Source organism: the organism of the source record quoted next, unplaced genomic scaffold, assembly GCF_019419815.1.
Source record: "Pyrus x bretschneideri cultivar Hongxiangsu unplaced genomic scaffold, Pyrus_bretschneideri_v1 Contig13, whole genome shotgun sequence".
NCBI lineage: Eukaryota > Viridiplantae > Streptophyta > Magnoliopsida > Rosales > Rosaceae > Pyrus > Pyrus x bretschneideri.
In genome coordinates, this window is record NW_025999424.1 from 1,646,959 (window position 1) to 1,668,876 (window position 21,918).

At 37.3% G+C, this 21,918-nt stretch overlaps 3 protein-coding genes and 1 long non-coding RNA gene across 5 annotated transcripts; 2 read left to right on the forward strand and 2 right to left on the reverse strand.

Annotated features, from left to right (window-relative positions):
* Positions 1 to 1,109: 1,109 nt before the first annotated feature.
* LOC103965831 (tRNA (adenine(58)-N(1))-methyltransferase catalytic subunit TRMT61A) lies at positions 1,110 to 3,265 on the forward strand. Its single transcript, XM_009376853.2, has 3 exons — positions 1,110 to 2,148; positions 2,456 to 2,700; positions 2,837 to 3,265. The coding sequence occupies exons 1-3, from the start codon at positions 1,700 to 1,702 to the stop codon at positions 3,076 to 3,078; spliced, it is 936 nt and encodes a 311-aa protein (XP_009375128.1). The 5' UTR covers positions 1,110 to 1,699; the 3' UTR covers positions 3,079 to 3,265.
* Positions 3,266 to 3,644: 379 nt separating this feature from the next.
* Positions 3,645 to 6,152, forward strand: LOC103965861. Its single transcript, XR_007256127.1, has 8 exons — positions 3,645 to 4,114; positions 4,222 to 4,376; positions 4,570 to 4,720; positions 4,846 to 4,970; positions 5,095 to 5,180; positions 5,263 to 5,608; positions 5,732 to 5,861; positions 5,960 to 6,152. It is a non-coding gene; the product is annotated as an uncharacterized LOC103965861 (long non-coding RNA).
* Positions 6,153 to 7,786: 1,634 nt separating this feature from the next.
* LOC125475015 (transcription factor MYB98-like) lies at positions 7,787 to 11,004 on the reverse strand. The gene is made up of 4 exons (XM_048579344.1): positions 10,268 to 11,004; positions 9,998 to 10,083; positions 9,602 to 9,612; positions 7,787 to 8,452 (listed from the first exon to the last, which is right to left on the reverse strand). The coding sequence occupies exons 1-4, from the start codon at positions 11,002 to 11,004 to the stop codon at positions 7,787 to 7,789; spliced, it is 1,500 nt and encodes a 499-aa protein (XP_048435301.1).
* Positions 11,005 to 15,817: 4,813 nt separating this feature from the next.
* Positions 15,818 to 21,539, reverse strand: LOC103963970 (DEAD-box ATP-dependent RNA helicase 14). 2 transcript variants are annotated; one of them, XM_009376852.3, is made up of 9 exons: positions 21,399 to 21,539; positions 20,479 to 20,810; positions 20,225 to 20,371; positions 19,544 to 19,612; positions 18,755 to 19,024; positions 17,822 to 18,172; positions 17,278 to 17,555; positions 16,612 to 16,953; positions 15,818 to 16,472 (listed from the first exon to the last, which is right to left on the reverse strand). In XM_009376852.3, exons 2-9 carry the CDS (start codon positions 20,791 to 20,793, stop codon positions 16,241 to 16,243), a joined length of 2,004 nt encoding a protein of 667 aa, XP_009375127.2. In that variant the 5' UTR covers positions 20,794 to 20,810; positions 21,399 to 21,539; the 3' UTR covers positions 15,818 to 16,240. The 2 variants fall into 2 exon arrangements, with proteins under 2 accessions (XP_009375127.2, XP_048434838.1); XM_048578881.1 differs by lacking the exon at positions 21,399 to 21,539 and adding an exon at positions 21,085 to 21,126.
* Between the last annotated feature and the right edge of the window lie 379 nt (positions 21,540 to 21,918).

The following is a 21,918-nucleotide window of genomic DNA, read 5'->3' on the forward strand; positions in this document are numbered from 1 at the left end:
TTTGTTATTTTAATTAAATAATATGGTTAATTAAATTAAACTACCATATTAAAATAAGGTTTTCGAACATATTTTGAGTGCCACTTGTTGCCAAATGAATAAGCTTCCGGATTTTTTATCTTTATATAATCTCACTAATTTTTGGATAGGATTTCTAGTGACACGTGTCATTAACATGAGTAACTCTCCAGATTTCTTATCTTTATGTAATCTCAATAATTTTTTGGATAGGATTTCGAGTGACACGTGTCACTAAAGTGAGTAACTCTTCAGATTTCTTATCTCTATGTATTCTTAATAATTTTTCAGATAGGATTTCGAGTGTCACGTGTCGAGATTTAATTGGTTGTGCAAATTTTAGATAAGATTCTTATCTACGTGACACGTCTTATATTCAGCTTTTAATGTTGTATGAATGATGTAGGTATATATAGGAAAAAAAAATTAGAATATATATATTTTCTAAATTCATCAAAAAAAAAAAATTCAAATTCCAACAGTAACCTAACGTTAGCTAGCCGTTGCTAGCTGGCATCATGTTGACATCAAGTGGCCGTTGGCATTCAAATGGGCTGAGCTGGAGGGCTGGCAAAATGTCAAGCTTGACAATTTGGGGGTGGAGGGTTGGCAAAATGTCAAACTTGACATTATGGCACTAGAGGGCTAACTGGAGACGGTTTTCATGTCATTCCGAGTTATTTTTAGCCTTATGATCCTTTGACCGGGTCGGTTGGAGATGGTCTTAATGTAGATAATTTTGTTTATTAAAAAAAAACTAGCATATGGGCACACACAAAGTGTGTGAGAAATTTTTTTATTTTGTTTTTGAAATAGAAGTAGAGAGGAAGAGAGTGAAAGAGAATTTGGGAGTGGGAAGTTTTTTTTTTTTTTTTAATTTTTTTAATTAGAGATATGTTAGAATTACACGTAGGTGAGACTTTAAAAAAAAAAAATTTAGTTGTATGAAATTACATTTATGTCCCATATTTCTTATTCATGTTCTGTTTTAATTAAAAGGTTAAACTGATAGTTTTATAAAATTTTGGTTGATTATAAGTGTTTTATTAATTAATAAAAATTTTAATCGTTGAATTAAATGAATTAAGAAAGATTAAGGGATAAAAATTAATAAGAAAGCGGTAAAAAATGGTGCAAATTTTTTCCTATTCAAACCCCTAACTGCCGCACCCCATCTCTTCTTTCACACGTTCCATCCCTCTCGTCTCTCTCTTCCTCTTTAACCAAAAAAGCCCTTCGAATCCTCAACCTACGAGTCCATCCTTCTCTCTTCACTGAAGCTGTGAAGCAGAAACGCAGGTTCCCTTCCATCCTCTTCTTCTTCTTCTTCTTCCTCCTCTGTCCTTCCAGTGAACCCAGTCCTCCTACTCTGGTTCTTCTTCTTCTGCTTCTTCTTCTTCTTCTGCAGCTACTGTTTGAGGGGTTCGGTATCACCTGCTCGATTGAAAAAAGCAAGCACATTTTAGTTTTACTGCAACTTTTTATATTATTATCTTTCTTTTGTTAATATTTTGTAAAGATACGATTTCCTAAACTACTTTAATTTACGACGGAGCTTGGTTTCCAAATAAATTTTAGTCGTGTGATAAAGGATTGCCCTTTTATTGTAATGCTGAATTTTTTTATTAAATTTGTTTATACCTATGTATGTGAATTTACCTAAAAACATTCAGGTTTAAGGATGTTGCCTGTTGATCCGACAAAGAAGCTGTCTTTTACTCGTTGCATTAGTGATGGAGATTTGGTCATTGTCTACGAGAAGTATGATACCATGAAAGCTGTCGAAGTGTGTGCCGGTTCTGTGCTCGGAAACCGGTTCGGCGTGTTTAAGCATTCAGACTGGATAGGGAAGCAGTTTGGTTCCAAGGTTTTCAGCGGCAAGGGAGGATTTGTTTACTTGTTAGCTCCGACTCCCGAGCTTTGGACTTTGGTTTTAAGCCACAGGACTCAGATTCTGTACATTGCAGACATTAGCTTTGTGATCATGTTCTTGGAATTGGTTCCGGGATGTTTGGTTCTTGAGTCGGGGACCGGGAGTGGATCTTTGACTACTTCGCTTGCAAGGGCTGTTGCTCCTAAAGGACATGTCTATACGTTTGATTTCCATGAACAACGCGCTGTCTCGGCTAGGTAAGAAATCGAAATCCCTGCTGTTTTTGTTGTTTTGTTATGGCTTTGGTGTAAATTGGTTTCTTTACTTACGGTCCGCCTTTCAGAAGATGTGAACTTTGAGTTCGATATATGGAATTATGAATTGTGAAATACGTTCATGATTACTTTTCGTCACAAAAACTTTGTTCGACTTAAACAGAAACTGAAGAAAATTAAGCGGTGTAATTTTCACGTGAAGCCAGCGGTTTCTGTACTTACATGAAGCCATTTCTTGTGTTTCAAGTAGGCTACCGTTACTGAAAGGCTGACAAGATTTTTACTATAGGGAGGATTTTGAGAAGACGGGATTAAGCAACTTGGTCACTGTAGGAGTAAGAGATATTCAGGACGAAGGATTTCCGGATGAGTTTTCTGGAAGGGCAGATTCTGTCTTCCTGGACTTACCCCAACCTTGGTTGGCTATCCCTTCAGCTGCGAAAATGTTGAAACAAGATGGGGTACTATGCTCCTTCTCCCCGTGTATTGAACAGGTGCAACGAGCGTCAGAGACTATGAGATCAAGCTTTACGGGTAGGCTTTTTGATGCAGTTATCTCCTTTTGTGCTTTGTGATGTGTTGTTTTTTGGACTTACTTTGCTTCTTTCAAGTGTTTTCTCTCACAAATGTATTTCCCATGGTAAGATCTGTATCTTCTGCATGTGTATAGATATAAGGACGTTTGAGATACTCCTTCACACATATGAAGTTCGAGAATGGAAATTGGATGACTTCCAAGGCGACGAAGCTGGTTCTGTTGGATCTCATCCACGTAAAAGGCAACATCGATCAAATGAAGGAAGCAATGTGCAGGAAACTACAGGTTCTCCCACGGTCATGGCTAGGCCATGTCGCGACGCCAGAGGCCACACTGGCTATTTGACATTTGCAAGACTCAAATGCCTCTCGTAAAGTATGCAACTTTAATCTAGTTATAGACATAAAGCCTGATTCTTGAACGTGGTTAACTTCGCACGTTATGTAACGCGAATAGCCCAAATAGTTGGGACGAGGTTTCGTTTTTACTGGTTCTGTAATGTGAATTCTTGCAATGATTCAGAAAGTTAGCAATTTGAAAGAGAAAATGCATGTCCATTTTGTGTTTAGTCCCTTTCTCAACACCAATCATGAACCTTTCTAGACCAATTTCTTACGATTCAGTATCTTCGTCGTTATCAATCTTTTGAAAATTAGTGTTTGTGATTTTTGGGTGTATCAGAAGGGAAAAAATATCAGCCTCAAAATTGAAGTGCTGAAGGTCACATGTTTACCTTCGCTAATTTAGTACACAGGATTGCAATCCAATCATTCCACTGCTAGCTTACAAAACCCCGAAAATGACTAATCCCACTCGTCAACCCTTCGGATTTCTGATCCTTGCAAGGATGTGTGGTCCACATTGGAAAGTTAGGGAGCCTTGCATGTGCTTATAAGGAGTTGAGCTACCCTCTCTGTCGTTAATTGGTCTTGGAGCGGAACCTATACTGCAAAGCGAAAATTGTAAAGATCGCCATTTGTCCTTCAGTTTTGTATTCATGCAGAGACTTGAAAGCGTTTAACACCTGCTCAAAATTCCAAACCTTCAGATCAAGATGCAGAGCACTGCGCTTGCTGTGTCTCCTTCCACCTCGTTTCTCAAACCTCCGTGTCGAAACTCTTTTCTTAATGCCTCTCAGCTTTCACCCTCAACGTCCTTCATACAAGTTGACAATCTGACTAAAGTTCAAAGGCTTTCATAGCAAACAGCTCTTTACACTTTTCTTATTCCAATGCTTCCTTCATTTTCTCGAATCGTAGATATGATAATTTGAAGGTCAGGGCTGCTTCTGTGCCCGAGAGTGCTGATGAGGCCTCGAAACAGAGTGGGTTGGTCAAGACCTTGCAGCTTGGTTCAATGTTCGGAATTTGGTACCTTTTGAATATTTACTTCTACATCTACAGCAAACAGGTACATTCTCTGTCTTCATTGTCTTTAACCATCTATTCTCCCCACGTTTTTAGTTGTCTTTTCCTGTTTTGAAATGCATGTTTTCGCTTCTTGTTTTCGTCTAAAAGAAGCTAGAATTTGAAGGCCAGAGCTTGTTCATAGATTCTGAAAGTATCCATTCCCAGCAACGGTCACCGTGTTTCAGTTTGGCTGAGGGACTGTGATGATTATCCTGATGTGGGCTCTTAACCTCTACCCCAGACCAAATCTCACTCGGTCACAGGTACCTACTTACTTATCCCATGTCGAACGGAGTAGAATACAACATATAATATGTAGTATCATTACTAATAGCACCAAGACCTTTTGTATAAACCCAAAATAGTAGGTGGTTAGATACAAGTTGGGATAGTACTAGTGTGATTAGTAGTATGCCATTTCTCCATCTCTTTGAAATCTTTCGACTTGGGTGGCAGCTTGCGGCAGTTCTACCTTTGGGTGTGGCACACAGTCGGAAACTTATTGACTAACATTAGCCTTGGGAAAGTTTCAGTTTCCTTCACTCACACAATCAAGGCCATGGAGCCCTTGTTCACAGTTGGATTCTCTGCTCTTTTGCTTGCTGAGGTAACAACTTTTCTTCTTCTTCTTTCTTCCTACTTGTGAATCAATCATTATGAAGGCGGTTGCCAACTTGCGGTATGATTGCTGGGTAATCTATATCATTGTTGATGAAGCAATTTGGCTTTCAGCTTTCTGATCAGGCTGACTGCTGATTGCTGTCCACACAAAGGCCGAGTATTTGGGTGGTTTCTTCTCTTGTACCGATTGTAGGTGGAGTGGCATTGGCATCCTTCACCGAGGCCTCTTTTAAATGGTAAGACATCCGGGAACACAAATTTATGCACGAGTTGAACTCATGGGCAGGTTCTTGGATTATAGTCTGCTCAAAGGAACAAGTTCTAACAGGATCGGTTTAACTATTGTATGTTCTACAACAGGATCGGTTTCGGTAGTGCAATGGCCTCTAATGTTACAAACCAATCACGTAATGTACTCAACAAGAAGTTCATGGTTAAAAAAAGAGGTAAAACTAATTAACCTACAGATGCAATTTCCTTATTTTCAGAATTTCTTCATGAGGCTTAACAATTTTGTTTTGTGATTAGGAATCTTTGGACAATATCAATCTCTTCTCAGTGATCACTATCATTTCCTTCATCCTGTTGGTTCCTTTGGCAATTCTATTGGAAGGCGTTAAATTTACTCCTTCTTACCTGCACTCTGCTGTGGATACTATTGCTAAGCGCTTCCCAAAAAAGCAGTTAGAAGTGCTTCCTCAAGTAGCTAGTTTTTCTGTACACATTGCTGTATAATTGATAATATTACATGTATACCAGGCAAACCAAGGATTGAATATCAAAGAGTTATGCGTAAGATCACTTCTGGCTGGCTTCTGCTTCCACACTTGACACCACAGTTTCCTACTCTCTCTAAATTAAACCGAAAATTGAAGTTACGTACTTCTTGCAGTAACAAATCTCAGTAGTTAATGTGTACAAACAGTGTTTGGCTTAGAAGTGATGAGTAATGGTTATAATTGCTTGGTTATTTTTGCAAATTTGCGTGGTTATGCAGGTCTCTTATATGATACTGCAGATGGTATCACCAGTGACTCACGCAGTCGGAAACTGTATGAAGCGTGTGGTGGTGATAGTCTCCTCAGTCATCTTCTTCCAAACCCCCGTCTCACTGATAAACGCACTCGGTAAGTTCCTTGTATATTTACATGTATGACACATTCTTACATATGGCACAATTCTAGTGTTTAGGTTTCTTGTTTAACATGACTGGGTTAAATTGCAGGGACAGCTTTGTACTAGATCTCGCAGGAGTGTTCTTGTATTCAAGAGCCAAGAGACTCAAGGCAAAGCCCAATTAGTGATGCATGAATTGTAAATATATAAGGACAATGCTTGTGTCTCTACAGGATTTACTTGTTTCCCTACTTATGAAGTATAATTAACGAATATTTACCATCTGAACACCATAAACGAAATCATTCATTCTCTTTATGATTACCTAAAGATCATAGATGCAAAAATTATTCAATTTGGAGATCTTTTAGTCATTCATATGTATAGAAAAAATGGACGGTTCATCATGAGAATGCTGCTAGCTACTATAACCTTATCTTTTTATTACTCCATTTGGCAATACGTAATTTGCTGTGTGGCCTCACATAGGTGCTACATCAACATACTAACAGATCTTTTAGGGGAGATAAACGGCAGTGACCCATTGATCACTAAATTAGGAGATGAGGAACGAAATAATGAGTTTGAAACATAAAGAACCAAACTGATGAGTTAACAAAAACATAACTGACCATAAAAACCCTATATGAAAGCAAAAAAGAAAATCATCATCATTTGTAAAGATTAGTTCAATGTCACTTAGTACTACGGTCTAGTGGTATTCATTTTCACTTGTAAGTAAGAGGTCTTAAGTTCGATTTTGCGCTAAAGACAATGTTGAACCACATTATTATGGCAAAGCCCACTGTAAAACTTAGCTCACTCCCCTACTCCCTTAGTATAAATACTATCGTTTGCTAAAAAAAAAATAGTTCAATAATATATACACACACACATACATACATATTTGTGTGCTTGCGCTCATCATATTGCATGCAAAGATATATTTGTTACCTCCAAAACAATTTTTATTTTAGTATAGGAAACGTTGTTAACCAAATAAGCTATATAAGCACCTCAAGGTCTGTTGAGACTGCTTATCAAAATGCTGTATTTCTATTAATTATAATTTCAACTCACCTTAATGGATGCGCTTCTAGAACAAACGCAAAGAGTGCATAAATCTCTCCCATTTATTTTTTATCCTTTTACCAAAGTTTGCATAATTGGCTCTATCCACAATTAAAAAATAGAAGCGTTATACATAATGGTATCCACAATGGCTTAATTGCTCTATTAGCGACGCGGGTACGGCCAACATGGCATAAGCAAGATCTCAAGTGTTAACCTACACACTTTACTAACAATAGTGATGCCAATTTGGAACAAAGAGCTATCACAAATCTGCATCAATCTTAATCAATTTCCAATTATGCATATTGCTTACTTTCTAAGCACTTTATGTGGATTTCGAATTTCTAGCTAAATATAAAACCACATATATATTATATATAGTCATCAAAGTACAGTTGTTATATGGTGCAGTTAACTGTACTTGTGAGCACAATAATAACAGAATATCGATGACCATATCGACCACATTTTGATATTTATAACTTCACAATATAGACAATATCAACAATAACGACGACATATATAGATGGCATATTACAAAACATCTCTATATAAATAAATAGATAGCAAATTTGGACAAACACATGCATAAACAAAACAAAACAAAACTAAGGTTGAAACAACATCAACACTGTGGTCCAATTAGAAACTATCCAAATGAAAATGCTAAAAGGAAATACAAGTCTGAACGCTTCTAAACATGAAACCCTGATGACGCACAAAAAGAACAACAGAATGACAACATACGAAATAGCTAGGGGCAGGCTGCCGACAAAGCACTTCCTGCAGCTGCACGAAAGCTCACATATTTCTCTTGAAATGGAGCATCTCCATACTATCCAGCTCTTTCTTGAAATGGTCATCATGTCCCCTGCCTAAAGTTGTTCATCTCCAATGGAAAAAATGGCAGTTCATACTCCATGCTGCAGCTAGGATCCTTAACCCTAGAAGTGCTGCTGCTTGCCATTCTCTGCTGCAGGTACCCACCAAGTCCATAGCTTTCAAAAATATTGAACATGTTACTCTTGTCGAAATCAGAAAGAGTTGTAACACCATCAACCATGTGATTGTTCATGTTGGAGGCCTCACTGTCAAAAGGTTCTGGACGATAACCCGTGAGATCCCAATTCACGGAGTTGGTTGCGTCTGGGCTCTCGACAATGTTGTTCTGATTAATGTGCATCCCAGACTGATGATACGGTGAGACTACAGACGACAGCACCGCTTTGTTCTCCATAGTTCCGGTAGAGTTGGCGGAAGCAGTACTAGGAGTACCAGTAGTAGTGCTACTGACCACGCTCCTGATGTAGTCCTGCAACATAGAGCTCTCATTGTAATTGTTATTGGACGAGTCCTGCTTGTTGCTCTTCCTCTTTGAGTTTTGCTTCCTCTTTGTTGCGTTCCAGTGATTCTTGATGGTGTTTTCTGTTCTTCCAGGCAATATCTTTGCCATTTCTGCCCATCTGTTCCCCATTTTCTTGTGGGCTTCGATCAGTATCTTGTCCTCTTCCTCGCTCCACACTTCTTTCTGCAAGTTTCAACACAGATTTAATTACTTGCATGAACGCACTATATATTTAACTATCTGAGTATGTTAACCAAGCGGAGATGAACAGAGGCAGAGAATGAAGATCAGAGGAAGAAGATGAAGTGCAGAGAGAGAAATATATTCACGCACATATTTACGTATCTGAATACATATGCTTCTAAGATAATATATAAAAGTCAAAAGCTGATTGATCTGGTAAACAACAACTCGTTTAATTAAAACCAACGTTATGCACGAGCTAACTAGATTTGATCTGTAACTGATCAACTTTCTGTTAGCATGTCCAAGTAGAAAACAATGCATGTAGTACGTACTACGCATATGCTAATGTATCGTCCTAGGGTTTTAACTAGGAAAACTCAAGATGCATGCATCGTCACCTTAGTTCCATAACATCAAATCAGAGAAGGAAAAAGGGTAATCCTACTTGATCCGATGCAATTATTTGTTACAAATCAAAATTAACTTAATAATTTTTTTTATCATGATAATAATTAACATTTTTATAATTATAGAAGGTACATTTATATATGTGAAAAAGCAAATTAAAAAATTTGAATTTCATCATAAATTGTTTTTCAGTGAAAAACTTCATTATAAATTATTCAATCAAAATTCACTACATATTTACAAAAGAGTAAGGATTGAAGAGTAATTTAGATAAATAATATACAATAATTCAAACTTATAATTAAAAAGTGAATAAATTTTATGTCTCGGAATGGGTTGGATTTTAGCCTAATTTGGTCCATATCAAAGACCCCTATTTAGACTATATTTTGTAAACAATATCACGTAGTTATTGATGATTAACGTGCTTCTTTCTTATTGGTGAAACATCACATAGTTTATAAATATGATCTAAAAAATGCATTGACCTAATCATCAATAACCACGTATATAACTTACAAAATATGGTCTAAATAGATAGTCTCTCTAGCGTTACCCATAATTTAATAATTCAAATTGAAATAAATTTGAATTCTGATATATACGCATAAGCTAACCCTGGCATGGGTTGTTTTGTAAATTCATGACTTGTCATGGTTAATTATTAGAATCTAATCCAAATTCTGCAATCCACCTTAACCGCTGGTTGAACGCATGTTTCTGCGTTGTCAAGCAGACATTGACAAATACTGGACAATACAATGTCCATTAAAACTTCAGCAAACATATAAACGGACAAATAAAGTAATTATATATTTTACGACAGACGTCAAAAAATTAGAATTACAGTATTTTTTAATAAAAATATAACCAAATATGTGCATATGCCATATATGTAGCCATTTATCTTTGTGTGTATATACATTAATAAAATTATGAGTAATTGTATGTATTTGCATAAATCTTTTGTTTTTATTTAAAATATAAATAAACTTTAGTGAATGAAAATGAGCTATATATATGCTTGTATGTAATTTATATGTTAATGAAGGTTGTGAAATAGTGAAGAATTAAGGGGAAAAAGGATGAAACCCTAATGTCAGGCCGCTAGATGGTTGTGCCATCTTTCTCTACATTGCTTTCCCACTCTCCCCGTCAGCTGGTTAGCAATATCAGACCACTTCTTAATTCCAAACCTGCCAACCAATTGTACCAAGTGTCTGCAAAGAGAGATTTAACTGAGTTAATTACCAATTCTTACCGAACATCAAAAAACTAATTCGACTTCTTAAAAAAAAGATTTAAGCATCGTATATCCTCCAAATTCAGAAAAATACATGAAGAAAATATAAATCAACACTGTGATTAACCAAATAATCGACTAAAATCAGGAAAACCAAATACCTGTCTTCCTCAGGACTCCATTGGCCTTTTATTATATCAGGTTTCTTGTGCAAGAGTTTGATGGCTCCTCCCTCGCACAACCTTTTGCTCTTCTTTTCATCAGCTGAGAGCCTTGGAATATCATCTGAAGGCAGACGCATCGCTGGAGCTGATGAGGACCCGAATTCACCATAAATTACCAATGGTGGGAGCTGCACACAGCTTTCTGACCCCATCTGCTGGTCATGAGGAATCTCTTGATGGTCGGGACGATAACCCAAACAGCCTCTAACACCATCATGAAATCCATGCATCGCCACCAATTCGCTTTCGCCACAATCGGATATCACGAAATGATGGCGGTGATAATTTGGGGTATAAGGTGAAGGTTCAAAGGGGTTATTAAGGGTGTTGCATGTGGTTGAAATCTTGCTGAAGGGGTTGGATGAAGAACCGGCCTCAGTGGTTGTGAAATGATCAGTCTTTGGAGTGAGATTGTACTCATGGGAATGAGAAACGCGATTAAACCCATGATTTATGGAATTGGGGTGATGAAACAAAGCCTTAGGAGAACTGGGTGGTGGAGGGGAGGATCTAGAGAGAGAATAAAGATTCCCATTGGTGGTAGTGGTTTTGATGGTGGTGGGAGGAGGGTTTTCTGGTTTCATCAATTTCAGAGGGTTTGAAGAACCATAGAGAAGGGTGGAAATCAAAGGAAAATTATCTAATTCTCTCAAGTTGGTTTCCAAGTACTCCATGCAAGCAGAGAGAGTCTCAGGGCTCTAGAGAGAGAAACAAAAGCTCAAGAAGGAAGGCTGGTTTAATGTGTGCAAGCTGATGTAAATTCTTGGGTTTTTTTATAAGTGAGGTTTGAGGGAGAGCAAGGCAAATGTGGAGCCCACTGCCTATCGAGCGTTGCAGGGCCATATCTACCATCAAAGGGCTCATATTTCTTCCAGGTCTGTGTCCATTGAACTTCCCATTGCCATGTTTTTTTTCCTTATTTTTTGAAACAAAAAATTGAAAAAATTTAAATAAAATAAAATAAAACATAGGGAAAAAATTATTAGGTTGTTATACTAGTCTTGTATTTTAGGGAAATTGTAAGACGGGTTATGACACATGGTGGACATGTATTGCCCATAGCTCTGTTTTATGACGTGACATAGTCATATATGAAAACAATGCATTTCACGGTGTATTTATTTTTTTTATAAGGCCACAACCGTCGATGGCAGATCCAACAATGAGTATCAACTAGAAATACACTCAGAATAACAACAAAAATCATAAAAGACATGTTTCTTGCATTTTCTAACTAAGAAAAAACATATTTCCAACTCCCTTTAAATTCATTCTAGTTTAAAAACTACATTTTAATTACAAATAATATTAGGGAGATCAAAACTTTAAATTAAATTTTGTAAATCATATGACATAATTGTTGATAATTAAATTATTACTTAAATGTTGATTAACGTGCTTTTTTTTTTTACTGCTAACACATCATATATTTGAAAATTTAATTTAAAATTTTGATCGACCTAGCATTACTCTTACCAAAAAGAGGCAATAGGAGCCTAGGAATTAGCTCCTCCTCTTAATTTCATAGAGGAAATTTAAAGCTACCAAAATAATTTCTTTAAAAATTAATTTTACTACCAAATGATTTTCTTTTCAGTCTTATCTTTTCTTTCCACCTCGTCTAGTTTTATCTAAATCACACTTGTTAATTGTAAATGCATATTTGGAAGGTGTTCAAACCAAATATATGGAAAATGTGAACCATTTGCTTTGGCATAATCTTAAATTTGGCTCAATATATTGACCATATATGCATTTTGCAAGACTCAAGTACTTGAATCTCATAATACAAACATCCATATCCTAAACTTACCATTTAAAAATAATTAAAATGATTTTTTAATAATTTGACACATAAAATAATAAGACAAATAACTTATAGATAAGGATTTGGGCAATGAAGTAATTTTCAGCTGGTTTTGTAACAATATATTTGTAACTGAAGTTTTGAAAGTATCCTCCTAAATTGGTATCTAATTTATTGGATATATATTTAATTATTTTCATAATAATTAAGGTATTAACATAATTTTGCATTGGAATTTAAAATTTCTACAGTTACACAGCAAGCATAAAACTATTTGACTATTTTAGTTATTTAGTTTTTTGCTTAATTTATTTTCAACTTCCACTCCACACTTTATTGGGAGGAGAGGTTTTTCAGTGTGCAGGGAATAGGCGCGGTGCATCAAGTGTAATAATATAATTAATTGGAAACTTGAAAAAAAAAAATTCCAACAAATTGTATTTTTAACACTTGATTTATTAGACTATATTTCTAACACACCGAAAAAAAAATTCATTGACTAGGAGGAATAAATATGGGGAATTTTATTAGCTCTAAAAATAAGCGGTCTCGAATTGCACTTGTTATCATGAGGGCTGTGTTTTAGCAATAATTAGTTTTAGTTTTAATGTGATTTACTTTCAATAAAATGGCTTAATAAATAAATTTAAATAGTCAATTATATTAGCTTTATTTTTGGCTGTATTCGTCATGACAAACATGCACTAAATTCAGTACCTTTAGTCTCTTTATCCGCTGAAATAGAAAAAGCAATATTTTACAATCCACCTGAAATTTAACAAACATTTTAATTACGATTTGATTGGACTTGAAAATACTCTACTTTTGTAAGAAACGGGAAGCTAATATTTACAAAGATAAAAAGTAAACAAAATGTGAAATATAAGAACTCTGGTCGCACCATAAAGAGGGAAAAAAAAACTTGAATAAGAATGTCTGACTACGTTATTTGTAGGCATCTCTAACAAAAACAAAACTATGAGAGCCCTTATGTTTTTACTTCGCTCAATTCCACGCAAATTCGATCAGTATTCACCTATTCAAACTTCACTAATGAAGCAACCCTACTAAAGTTTCTCACAAAGAGTCTGCTGCCCTCGTGTTTTACTTCACCCCACCCCATGCTAATCTCACTAGTATAAGGACTGCACTTGTCAAGCAATCCTATCGAAATTTCTCTCGTAGAAATGATAATTTTTTTCCCTGGTCAATCTCCCAACGACAATATGTGTTGGTTTATTTTCCCACATTACTGTATCTTTTTCTAAATTTCAATTGGATTCAAGATCCTCTCCGGATCATTGTGTCTAAACGGATCACTATGTTTAGAGCCTAAGACCATCTCCAATGGTGACCTAAAACCTCAAAAATATTTAGCCCAGAAAATTTAGGTTTTAGCCTAGAAACAGCTTTTCTGCTCCAATCCTTCTGGCCAAAAATTTTAGCCCGAGATTATCAAAGAATAAATTAAGGCTATTTTTTTTTAAATTAACTTTAAAAAAAATTATGTTGACTATCCTAAATTAATTATATGAACATTTTAACCAAAAAATATTTAAATTCCGATAAATTTTGAAAAATCACTAAATCAATACATGAAAATCATGATAAACCACATAAACTTAATACAAACGACATTTAATAAACCACATAAACTTAATACAGATGACAATTAATAAACCGCATAAACTTAAAAAATAAAAAATAAAAAATAAAAAAAGACAATTAATAAACCACATAAACTTAATACAATCGAAAACTCATAAACTTAATAGTGATATCCACCATCTTGACTTGGTGATGGACTTGGGTGATAGTCATGAGATGAATCGTCATCTTAAAATATACTCCTTGTGACATCCCTTCGTAAAATGTCCTTTTGCTTACCACGTACGTATTTCTTCCTCTCTGTAGTGTATTTGTCAAGGTCCTCCATCATCAAATTAATTTCGAACTTTTCTTGCTCCCTATCCCCTTGTTCCTTCATGGCCAAATGCATTTTGGCCGATTCTTCTTGCCGAGAGATATGGTTTTCATTCATTCTTACCATTTCGCTAGCAAATTGTGCACGTATTGGATCTTGGGACTTCCCTTTTCTCTTTGCTTCCTTTTGCTTATCTCTACCCGGGGGCCTTGCAAAAGAAGTTGGGGTAATTTGTTTGACACCTTCATTGTCGGCAAAATTCACACCTTCATTGACATCATTTGGGGTGGGGCTTCACTATGAAATAATCTTCTCCATTGATGGTCCGCATCGGTTCCCCACCTCGGACAATCCTTGAGGATGTTCCAAGCATGATGCAACTTAAAAGCTTGATTTTTTGGTGTAGTTCTTGTCTTCTAAATTGACATTGCTTTGTCACCCTATGCAACAAATACATAAAAACAATTAGTTGCAAAATACTATTATATACATGACAAATAAAATATCAACAAAGAAACTCACAATTTCTGAGGCGCCCCTTCCACTAGGCATCAACCATGACTCTCTCCAAGCTTCCCTTCCACAAAGTGCACGTTTTACTGATAATCTTCCACTGATCATAAACACGCCAACTTCCCTTTGACCGGCGTTGGAGTTTTCATGGAACTTATCAATGATTTTACCCCCCAAAACCTTTCTATTTTGATTCGTGCTGACGGCACCATCTTCGCTAATAGAAATCCATGACAAACATAAAGCAATATCTTCGTCAAAGGTCCAATTACGACCTCTAACATTCTCTTTTGCCATCTTGAAAATTTTGGAAATGAGAAGAAATGGTAGAAAAAAAAATTGGAAGAATTGTACGAGAAAAGTGAGTTTTGTGTGGATGTTTGAACAAATACATAGGTATTTATAGAGTTTTTGGTTGAATTTTGAGTTAAATATATTTTTTAAATTATTTTAGCAGTTGGATTTTAATTTGGACCGTTAGATATTCTTTTTACTGTTAGATTTGATTATATTCGATCTAAGCCGTTGGATTCAAAAAATATATAAATATAAATCTAAAAAAAATATTTGAATGTGGACCATTGGATTAACCAACGGTCCAATTACCACCACCACCCGATGAAGAAAAGTAGCCGTTGGCTACAGACAAAACTTGACAAACAGGGGGACACCCCCACGTGGGTGGGGTCCACCTCAGTTGAATGCAGGTTGAAGGCCTTGCGTGCTGCACGTGGAGCAAGTGAAAGAGGGCAATTGGGTTTCACAGCCCAGGTTTCAGTTACAGAAGCTGGGGTCCACTGCAATTTGTGGCCTAAACTTGGGCTGGTATTGACCTCCATTTGGGTTTTAGGTTATTTTAGGTCCTGAGTTGAAGTGAATTTGGTTGTTTTGGGGGGGGGGGGGGAAATTATAGGTTTTAGTCCATTGTTGGAGTTGGTCTAAGGACCCAGATATCCAAGTCTTTAAAAGATAGAGAGAGATCTAAATCATTGATTTGTATGAGGAAGGACAGTAAAATGAACTAATGAAGGCTACAGTATTTAAAATGAATGATCCAAATATTCGAGGACATAGCTCCTAACATAGAAATCCAGAGAGAATCACAAATCTTTCTGTTGAAGGTGTCATTTACTCCCCTAAACTTGTAGGTCACCAAAAATTGAACCACTAAAAAATTATAAATAGTGAGTTTTCCCTCACCATTTCGGTCCAAATTGCTCTCAAAAGAAGTCATTTGCCAATGTGTCAAAAAGTAAACACAACAATGGATTAGATCATTAGATGTAGATAATAATTCATCTGCATATTGTAGAAACTACAAATTGCTTACACTTTTAAATATTAACTAAAACCAGTACTTTCTACTGTACTACATATTTGTGCCCTTTTTCCTACCAAAAAGGGAAAGACCAAAAATGGTGACCAGGACAGTAAACAGAGAGAGAGAGAGAGAGAGAGATGAGGTTCAGCAAGGGTTAACATCAAAGCGTTTAGCCCGACCGACCACAAATTAGTCAAAACAGTTGCATCCTGGTAGTTCTCGTGAAGCTTGCCCTACGTCGGTTTACAACACTTAACACACCGGCGAAACATAAAAAACAAACCCACCGGCGAGACACAAAAAACAAACGACAGCACCACAGCAGATGCCACTAGATGTGTGAAATTACTCTGGATGTATCATTCCCTCCTCAGCTTCCTCAGCATTGCGTCTACGTGGAGGCGATGACCGCTCCCTTTCCATCATTGCTTTGTGGAAACTCCATCCACCTGCAGAGCCACCACCTGTTGGCAGAGCCTTGTCAAACCTCTCAGGACTACGGCTACGGGCTCTATATCCCGACGCCTTGACAGGGCTGGGACTGCGGCCTCTATCATACCCATTGGATTGACCATACCTGTCACATACAAGAAAATGCATTTCCAGCCATCACTTCTCACAATACTAACGTATGATGGCAATCACATTTGACATAACGAGCAAGCAGATGCAATTAAACAGCCTGAATTTAAATGAGAAAGAAGAAGCAAATTTACCTGCCAGAAGAGGGAGTAAATCCATATCCTCCTCCCCTTCCACCATCCCTTCCACCGTAACTTGAATCATTTTGCCCACGACCCCCATCACGACCACCACTGGGCCCAGAACCCCAACGTCTGAACCTGTTCATCCCACCACCACGGGAAGCCAGCTCACGAATTTCTGGGGGTACTCGCTGATTTGCACCTTCCAAAACTTTGATGAGATCTGATGCATACTTAGCATCCTGATCACCAAAAAATGTATAAGCCAGGCCAGTGGCGCCCGCTCTTCCAGTTCTCCCAATCCTGTGAACATAATCCTCTACTCCAGTAGGGAAGTCGTAGTTGATAACCACCCTGTTAACAAAAATTACCATTATAATTTTGGCCAATAATTTCTTACAAATAAGAAAGATAATGCAAAAGGTACTGTTCAAGCAATAAACCAGTTACGCACACCCTCAAAGAAAAATCTTAAATAGACAGCCAAACAAAATTTAACTACTCGTAGTTTATCTTAAAATGACCCCGACAAATACAATCCTCCTATCAGAAAGGAACACCACAAAATAATAACCTCATATTGAAAGAATGAAAGGTGATTCACCAAACCACAGAACCAAAATATAATTCAATTCTAACAGAAATAAATATGTAACAAGAAGCTGGGAAGTACAAAACCTTATGTCCTTGATGTCCAATCCTCGAGCTGCAACGTCAGTTGCTACAAGAATTGGAGTCCTCCCAGAACGAAATTGATTCAACACATAATCCCTCTCACTCTGAGATTTGTCGCCATGAATTGCAGCAGCTCCAAACTGGCGGGTTAGATTGCGAGAAAGTTGATCACACATCTTCTTGGTCGAACAAAAGATAATTATCTTAGACCCTGGCTCTTGAGAACGCAATATCTGCTCCAGTCGTCTGTGCTTCTCCATTGAGGTCAGTACTTCAACGTACTGTAAGACAGGATATGTTTTTTAGTTAAGCTGTATGACAATTTATATTCTACATAAAACATAAACAATATAAAAGCTAATAGTTAAGTCCTCCACACCGGCTAAAGGGAACAAATATGTAAATGCTTTTTATCTTTTAAATTAAAACTCTTAATTGATCACCCCTGATCACCTAGAGTGATATCCTAACATATAAGGAAACACACACAAGATAAGCCAACATACTATGGACTTTACTATGGCCAGCATTACTTGAGTTAACATACCTGTGTGATAGACTTATTCGCAACCAGTTCATCAACATTGCCAATGTTAACCTGAACAGGTTTGACCAGTAGATCCGCTGCAATCTTCCGAACCTCCTTTGGCCAAGTTGCGGTATACATTAGGGTCTGGCGACGAGCAGGTATCTCCTTCACAATCTTCCTTATTTGTGGTTCAAACCCCATGTCCAGCATCCGGTCAGCCTCATCCAGCACTAAATAAGAAACTTGATGGAGACTGATTCTCTTCATTTCAAGAATATCATTCAAGCGGCCAGGAGTGGCAACCACAACATCTGCTCCTCGGTCAATATCTCTCAACTGTGGTCCCTTTGGAGCTCCTCCATACAAACACTGAACAAAAATAAATAATTAAAATCATTTAATCAGAGAATACAATATAAAATGGAGCTGAAAAAAATTTCAGAGGACATTGAAGTATAATCTACTTTAAGAAAACTTCTCAAAGTTCAATATATTAGTGGAATAACATGCCTTGATGGGATTCTAAAATTAAAGAGGGGTACCAGCCGAAGCCTTGGAAGAGCATCACTTAATACAGACAGAAACATGGCCAATTTAATCCATAATATTATTTTCCCCAAGGAAAAGACCTAAAGCAAAGAAAACAGAATGAACCCCTAATATAATCTGTCAAGTCAAGTCAGTTTCAGTGGCCAGGTTCAAGAGTAAGGGGTCAGTTTTAGAACCAACGCAGTTGAAAGACTAGGTACTTAGTTAAAGGTTCAATAAGTCGAGTCAGGCAGCACTGGAATTTGATAACCATAATTGCAACTCTCTGAATGCACAAGCAGGAAAATATTTAACTATATAATGTATGCACACAAACAAATATGCAGCATCAAACAATACCATCCTTGAAGACATTTTTATTGATTAACCTGAAAAACATAAAAAGGACAAGAAGTTACATACCACACAAGATATCCTTGATGACTTCCCAAACTTCACTGCCTCATCTTGAATCTGTGTTGCCAGCTCCCTAGTTGGTGATAAAACCAATACAGTTGGACCCATCTGAGGGTTATTACGGGTGCGCTTGAGATGGATAAATCCTGGAAGCAAATACCCCAAGGTCTTCCCCGAACCAGTTTTAGCAATGGCTACTATATCTCTACTTTGAAGAGCAACCGGCCAAGATTGTGCTTGAATTGGAGTTGGGGCAGAGAAACCAGCACTTTGTACCTGGAAAAAGAAAAAATTCCAGGAACCCCCATAAGCAGAGGTAATGACTTAAAGATTTGGATTTTTTTTCTTTTTGGCCTTATAGAACAGTGGAATGGCAGAAGAAGCAACACCCCCATTGCTGGTGACCAAAGCTTGCAACAGCAAGCTGGAGCAGGAGGAGGCCTCTTCTTTCATTCGGGCCAAGTGACAGACTGAATCACCAACAGCAGGCCCAGCCACAAACTTGGGTGATTTGGAAAGCCCTTCCCAAAAATTGGTCCACGCAAAAGGGCGCTCCAAATTAAATGCAAGCCCCCACAAAGAGGGCAGCACAGCGTACGACATTAGCTCCGCTCAGGAGCAAATATCGCACCTGCGACAAAAAGTACAGACGGCAAAAGAATTAACATGAGTCTGAAACTCAACATTGGACCTCTAGCAATCACGTAACTTTGCACACAACACTCAGGTTACTTACACTTAATGGCCACCAGTATTATTCAAATGAAACACAAAAGCAGAAGCATAATTCAATACCTCTCTAAGAATTTCAGATGGGAAGCCAGTAGATTCAAATGAAGTGAATGGTGGAGGCACATTATCACCCTAGCAAAAGAGGTAAATCAATTGACTCTGTGAGCAGACCAAAAGTTGATATCAGGCAGCCACAGAACAGATCATTTTCAGGACAAACATAAGAAACATTTAAAAAATCATAACAGCTACTAGATAACAAAATCACGAATTCACCTTAGTAGCTAACTAGCTATACAATTTAATAATAACAGTAATAATAATCCTGCTTAATGATAACAATGATAAGACGAGAGAGAGAGAGAGAGAGAGAGAGAGAGAGAGAGGGGTGATGACGTTACTCCATCGAATACTCCTAATACAATCAGCTGATCACATATGAGAAACATCTCTCACAGTGCAAGACCAAAACATTTTGCACCATACAACAATACACACATACATATTATGCACAAGCCCCAAGAGACATTCTTAAAGCTACAAAAGATCAGGCTAACCCAACCAATCCCAATGCAAATGCATGCAGGCAGAAAATATAGAGATTTAAAACCACAGATCCTATGGAGAAAAGATAGATGGTAAAAGTACAAAACAGAATGACTAAGTACCACATACAAACAAGAAAGAAAAACCAATATAAACACTATGATATAACGTCTGTATAAGAAATTTCTTAATACTCACAACAACTGATATTTCATGGCGGAGACTATAAGCCTCAGCAGACAAACCACTTCCAGTGTCTGATCCATTTCCTTTCACAGAAGATCCTCCATGTGAACTTAGTGTCCCACTTGGGGTATTATGAGAAACTGTTGCACTTCTTGCAGTCTAATTCACAAACAACACCACCATATCAGTTCCCATACGAAAACGTTTACCAATCAGGTTGCAGGGAGCTGCAAATGTATAAGAAGTCGCCCAAGTGGCAAGCTTACCTGCTGAGTTCTTGTTCCTGTGTCAAATTTCGAGCCACCATTGCTGCCTCTGCTATACCTATCATCTCCCTCATCAGGACGACGTTGCCCTTGTGAAGATTGTTGAACATGAACCGAGGAACTTATAGACTGTGCAGAAGAGGGCTTTGATGGAGGTGCTGAGCTCGTTGGTCTATCATATTGGGTAACGTTGGTCTCCGGGTTCCAGAAGTAAAGATACCCAGTTTTACCATCAACCAGACCTCTCCATGGTTTGGGGAGAGTTGGGTCCTCCGGAGCATATCGAGGACCAGCAGCAGTTGCAGTGGCAGCCATGGGAAGAGAGCACTACACTATAACATTAAAAAAACAAAAAACAAAGAGAAAATGCACATATAAGTAACAAATTGAGATAAATATACACCAATCGATGAATATGTCAAAGCAAATCACATGCATTGTGCCGAACGTATGTCAAAAAGCATGCAAAACAAACGCTAGAGGATATAAAATTAAAGCCCAAATTTTGAACAAAAAAAAATAAAATACCAATCCCAAATTTATGAAAATTTCATAGTTACACGAAGCAGAAAATCTGCACCAAATGTAAAAGTGAGAAGAGATTACATTATGGATTTTCCACCGACCAAGTGTCAAATAAGCTTATCTCTGTTTGGTTCCCGAGAAAATTACAAAAACGAACGAAAACAAAGTCAAGCAACTATTATTCTAAAAAATAAAGCAAAGCATGCAATGAAGTCTCAGCTTTCTCTCCCTATCATTTTCTCGAGAATCGACGAGAAAATCGGACATGCAAAAACCCTAGAACCAACTCAATCGAATCGTGCATTTGATTTGACCTAACGGAAAAATACAAACGTACGGCTCTGAGAGATCTAAGAGACGGGGAGAAATAGGGTTAGGGACAGAGAGAATCGGACCTGACGGCGTTGTTTGGGAGAGCGGAGGGAACGAGAAAAGCTCCGACGAGATCTAATAGAGAAACCCCCTTTGGATGTGCGAAAGTGAAGAACCTACGCTTCCGAAGGGTGAGAAGCGTAGAGAGAGAGGAAAGAGTCAAGGGGATTACCCAACATATATAGAGGTAGAGGGAGGGGGAAAGAAGTTTAATTGGGTTGTAAATGCTACTTTTAAAAATGACTGAATAATTTTAATAAAAACGCAATTTAATTTTGGAAAAGTCAGAAAACACTTCAATTGCTGTTAAAATTTAAAATTTAAAAGTACTTTCAGTTATTTTAAACACTTCTAAACAAGCCCGAATATACTTGGGTTTTGATGCATTTGTTTTTTATTGTTGTTTTAATTTTGCTTTTGGCGGAATTGAGTGGGTTATTATTTTTATGCGGACCCTTGTTTTTTTAATTTATGTCCCCCTCAACAAAATATCAGGTTGAGGCAACTCAGGACAGTTTGGAAGTTCAACCCGACTCTAATTCA

Coding starts and splice junctions, on each gene's coding strand:
- LOC103965831 (XM_009376853.2), top strand. CDS start 1,700: ATGTTGCCTGTTGATCCGACAAAGAAGCTGTCTTTTACTCGTTGCATT. Junction 2,149..2,455: donor CAACGCGCTGTCTCGGCTAG/GTAAGAAATCGA, acceptor TTTTTACTATAG/GGAGGATTTTGAGAAGACGG. Junction 2,701..2,836: donor TATGAGATCAAGCTTTACGG/GTAGGCTTTTTG, acceptor GCATGTGTATAG/ATATAAGGACGTTTGAGATA.
- LOC125475015 (XM_048579344.1), bottom strand. CDS start 11,004: ATGGAGTACTTGGAAACCAACTTGAGAGAATTAGATAATTTTCCTTTG. Junction 10,084..10,267: donor TGGAGTCCTGAGGAAGACAG/GTATTTGGTTTT, acceptor CTCTCTTTGCAG/ACACTTGGTACAATTGGTTG.
- LOC103963970 (XM_009376852.3), bottom strand. CDS start 20,793: ATGGCTGCCACTGCAACTGCTGCTGGTCCTCGATATGCTCCGGAGGAC. Junction 19,025..19,543: donor CATCTGAAATTCTTAGAGAG/GTATTGAATTAT, acceptor TTCTTTTTCCAG/GTACAAAGTGCTGGTTTCTC. Junction 16,954..17,277: donor TTGGACATCAAGGACATAAG/GTTTTGTACTTC, acceptor TTTTGTTAACAG/GGTGGTTATCAACTACGACT.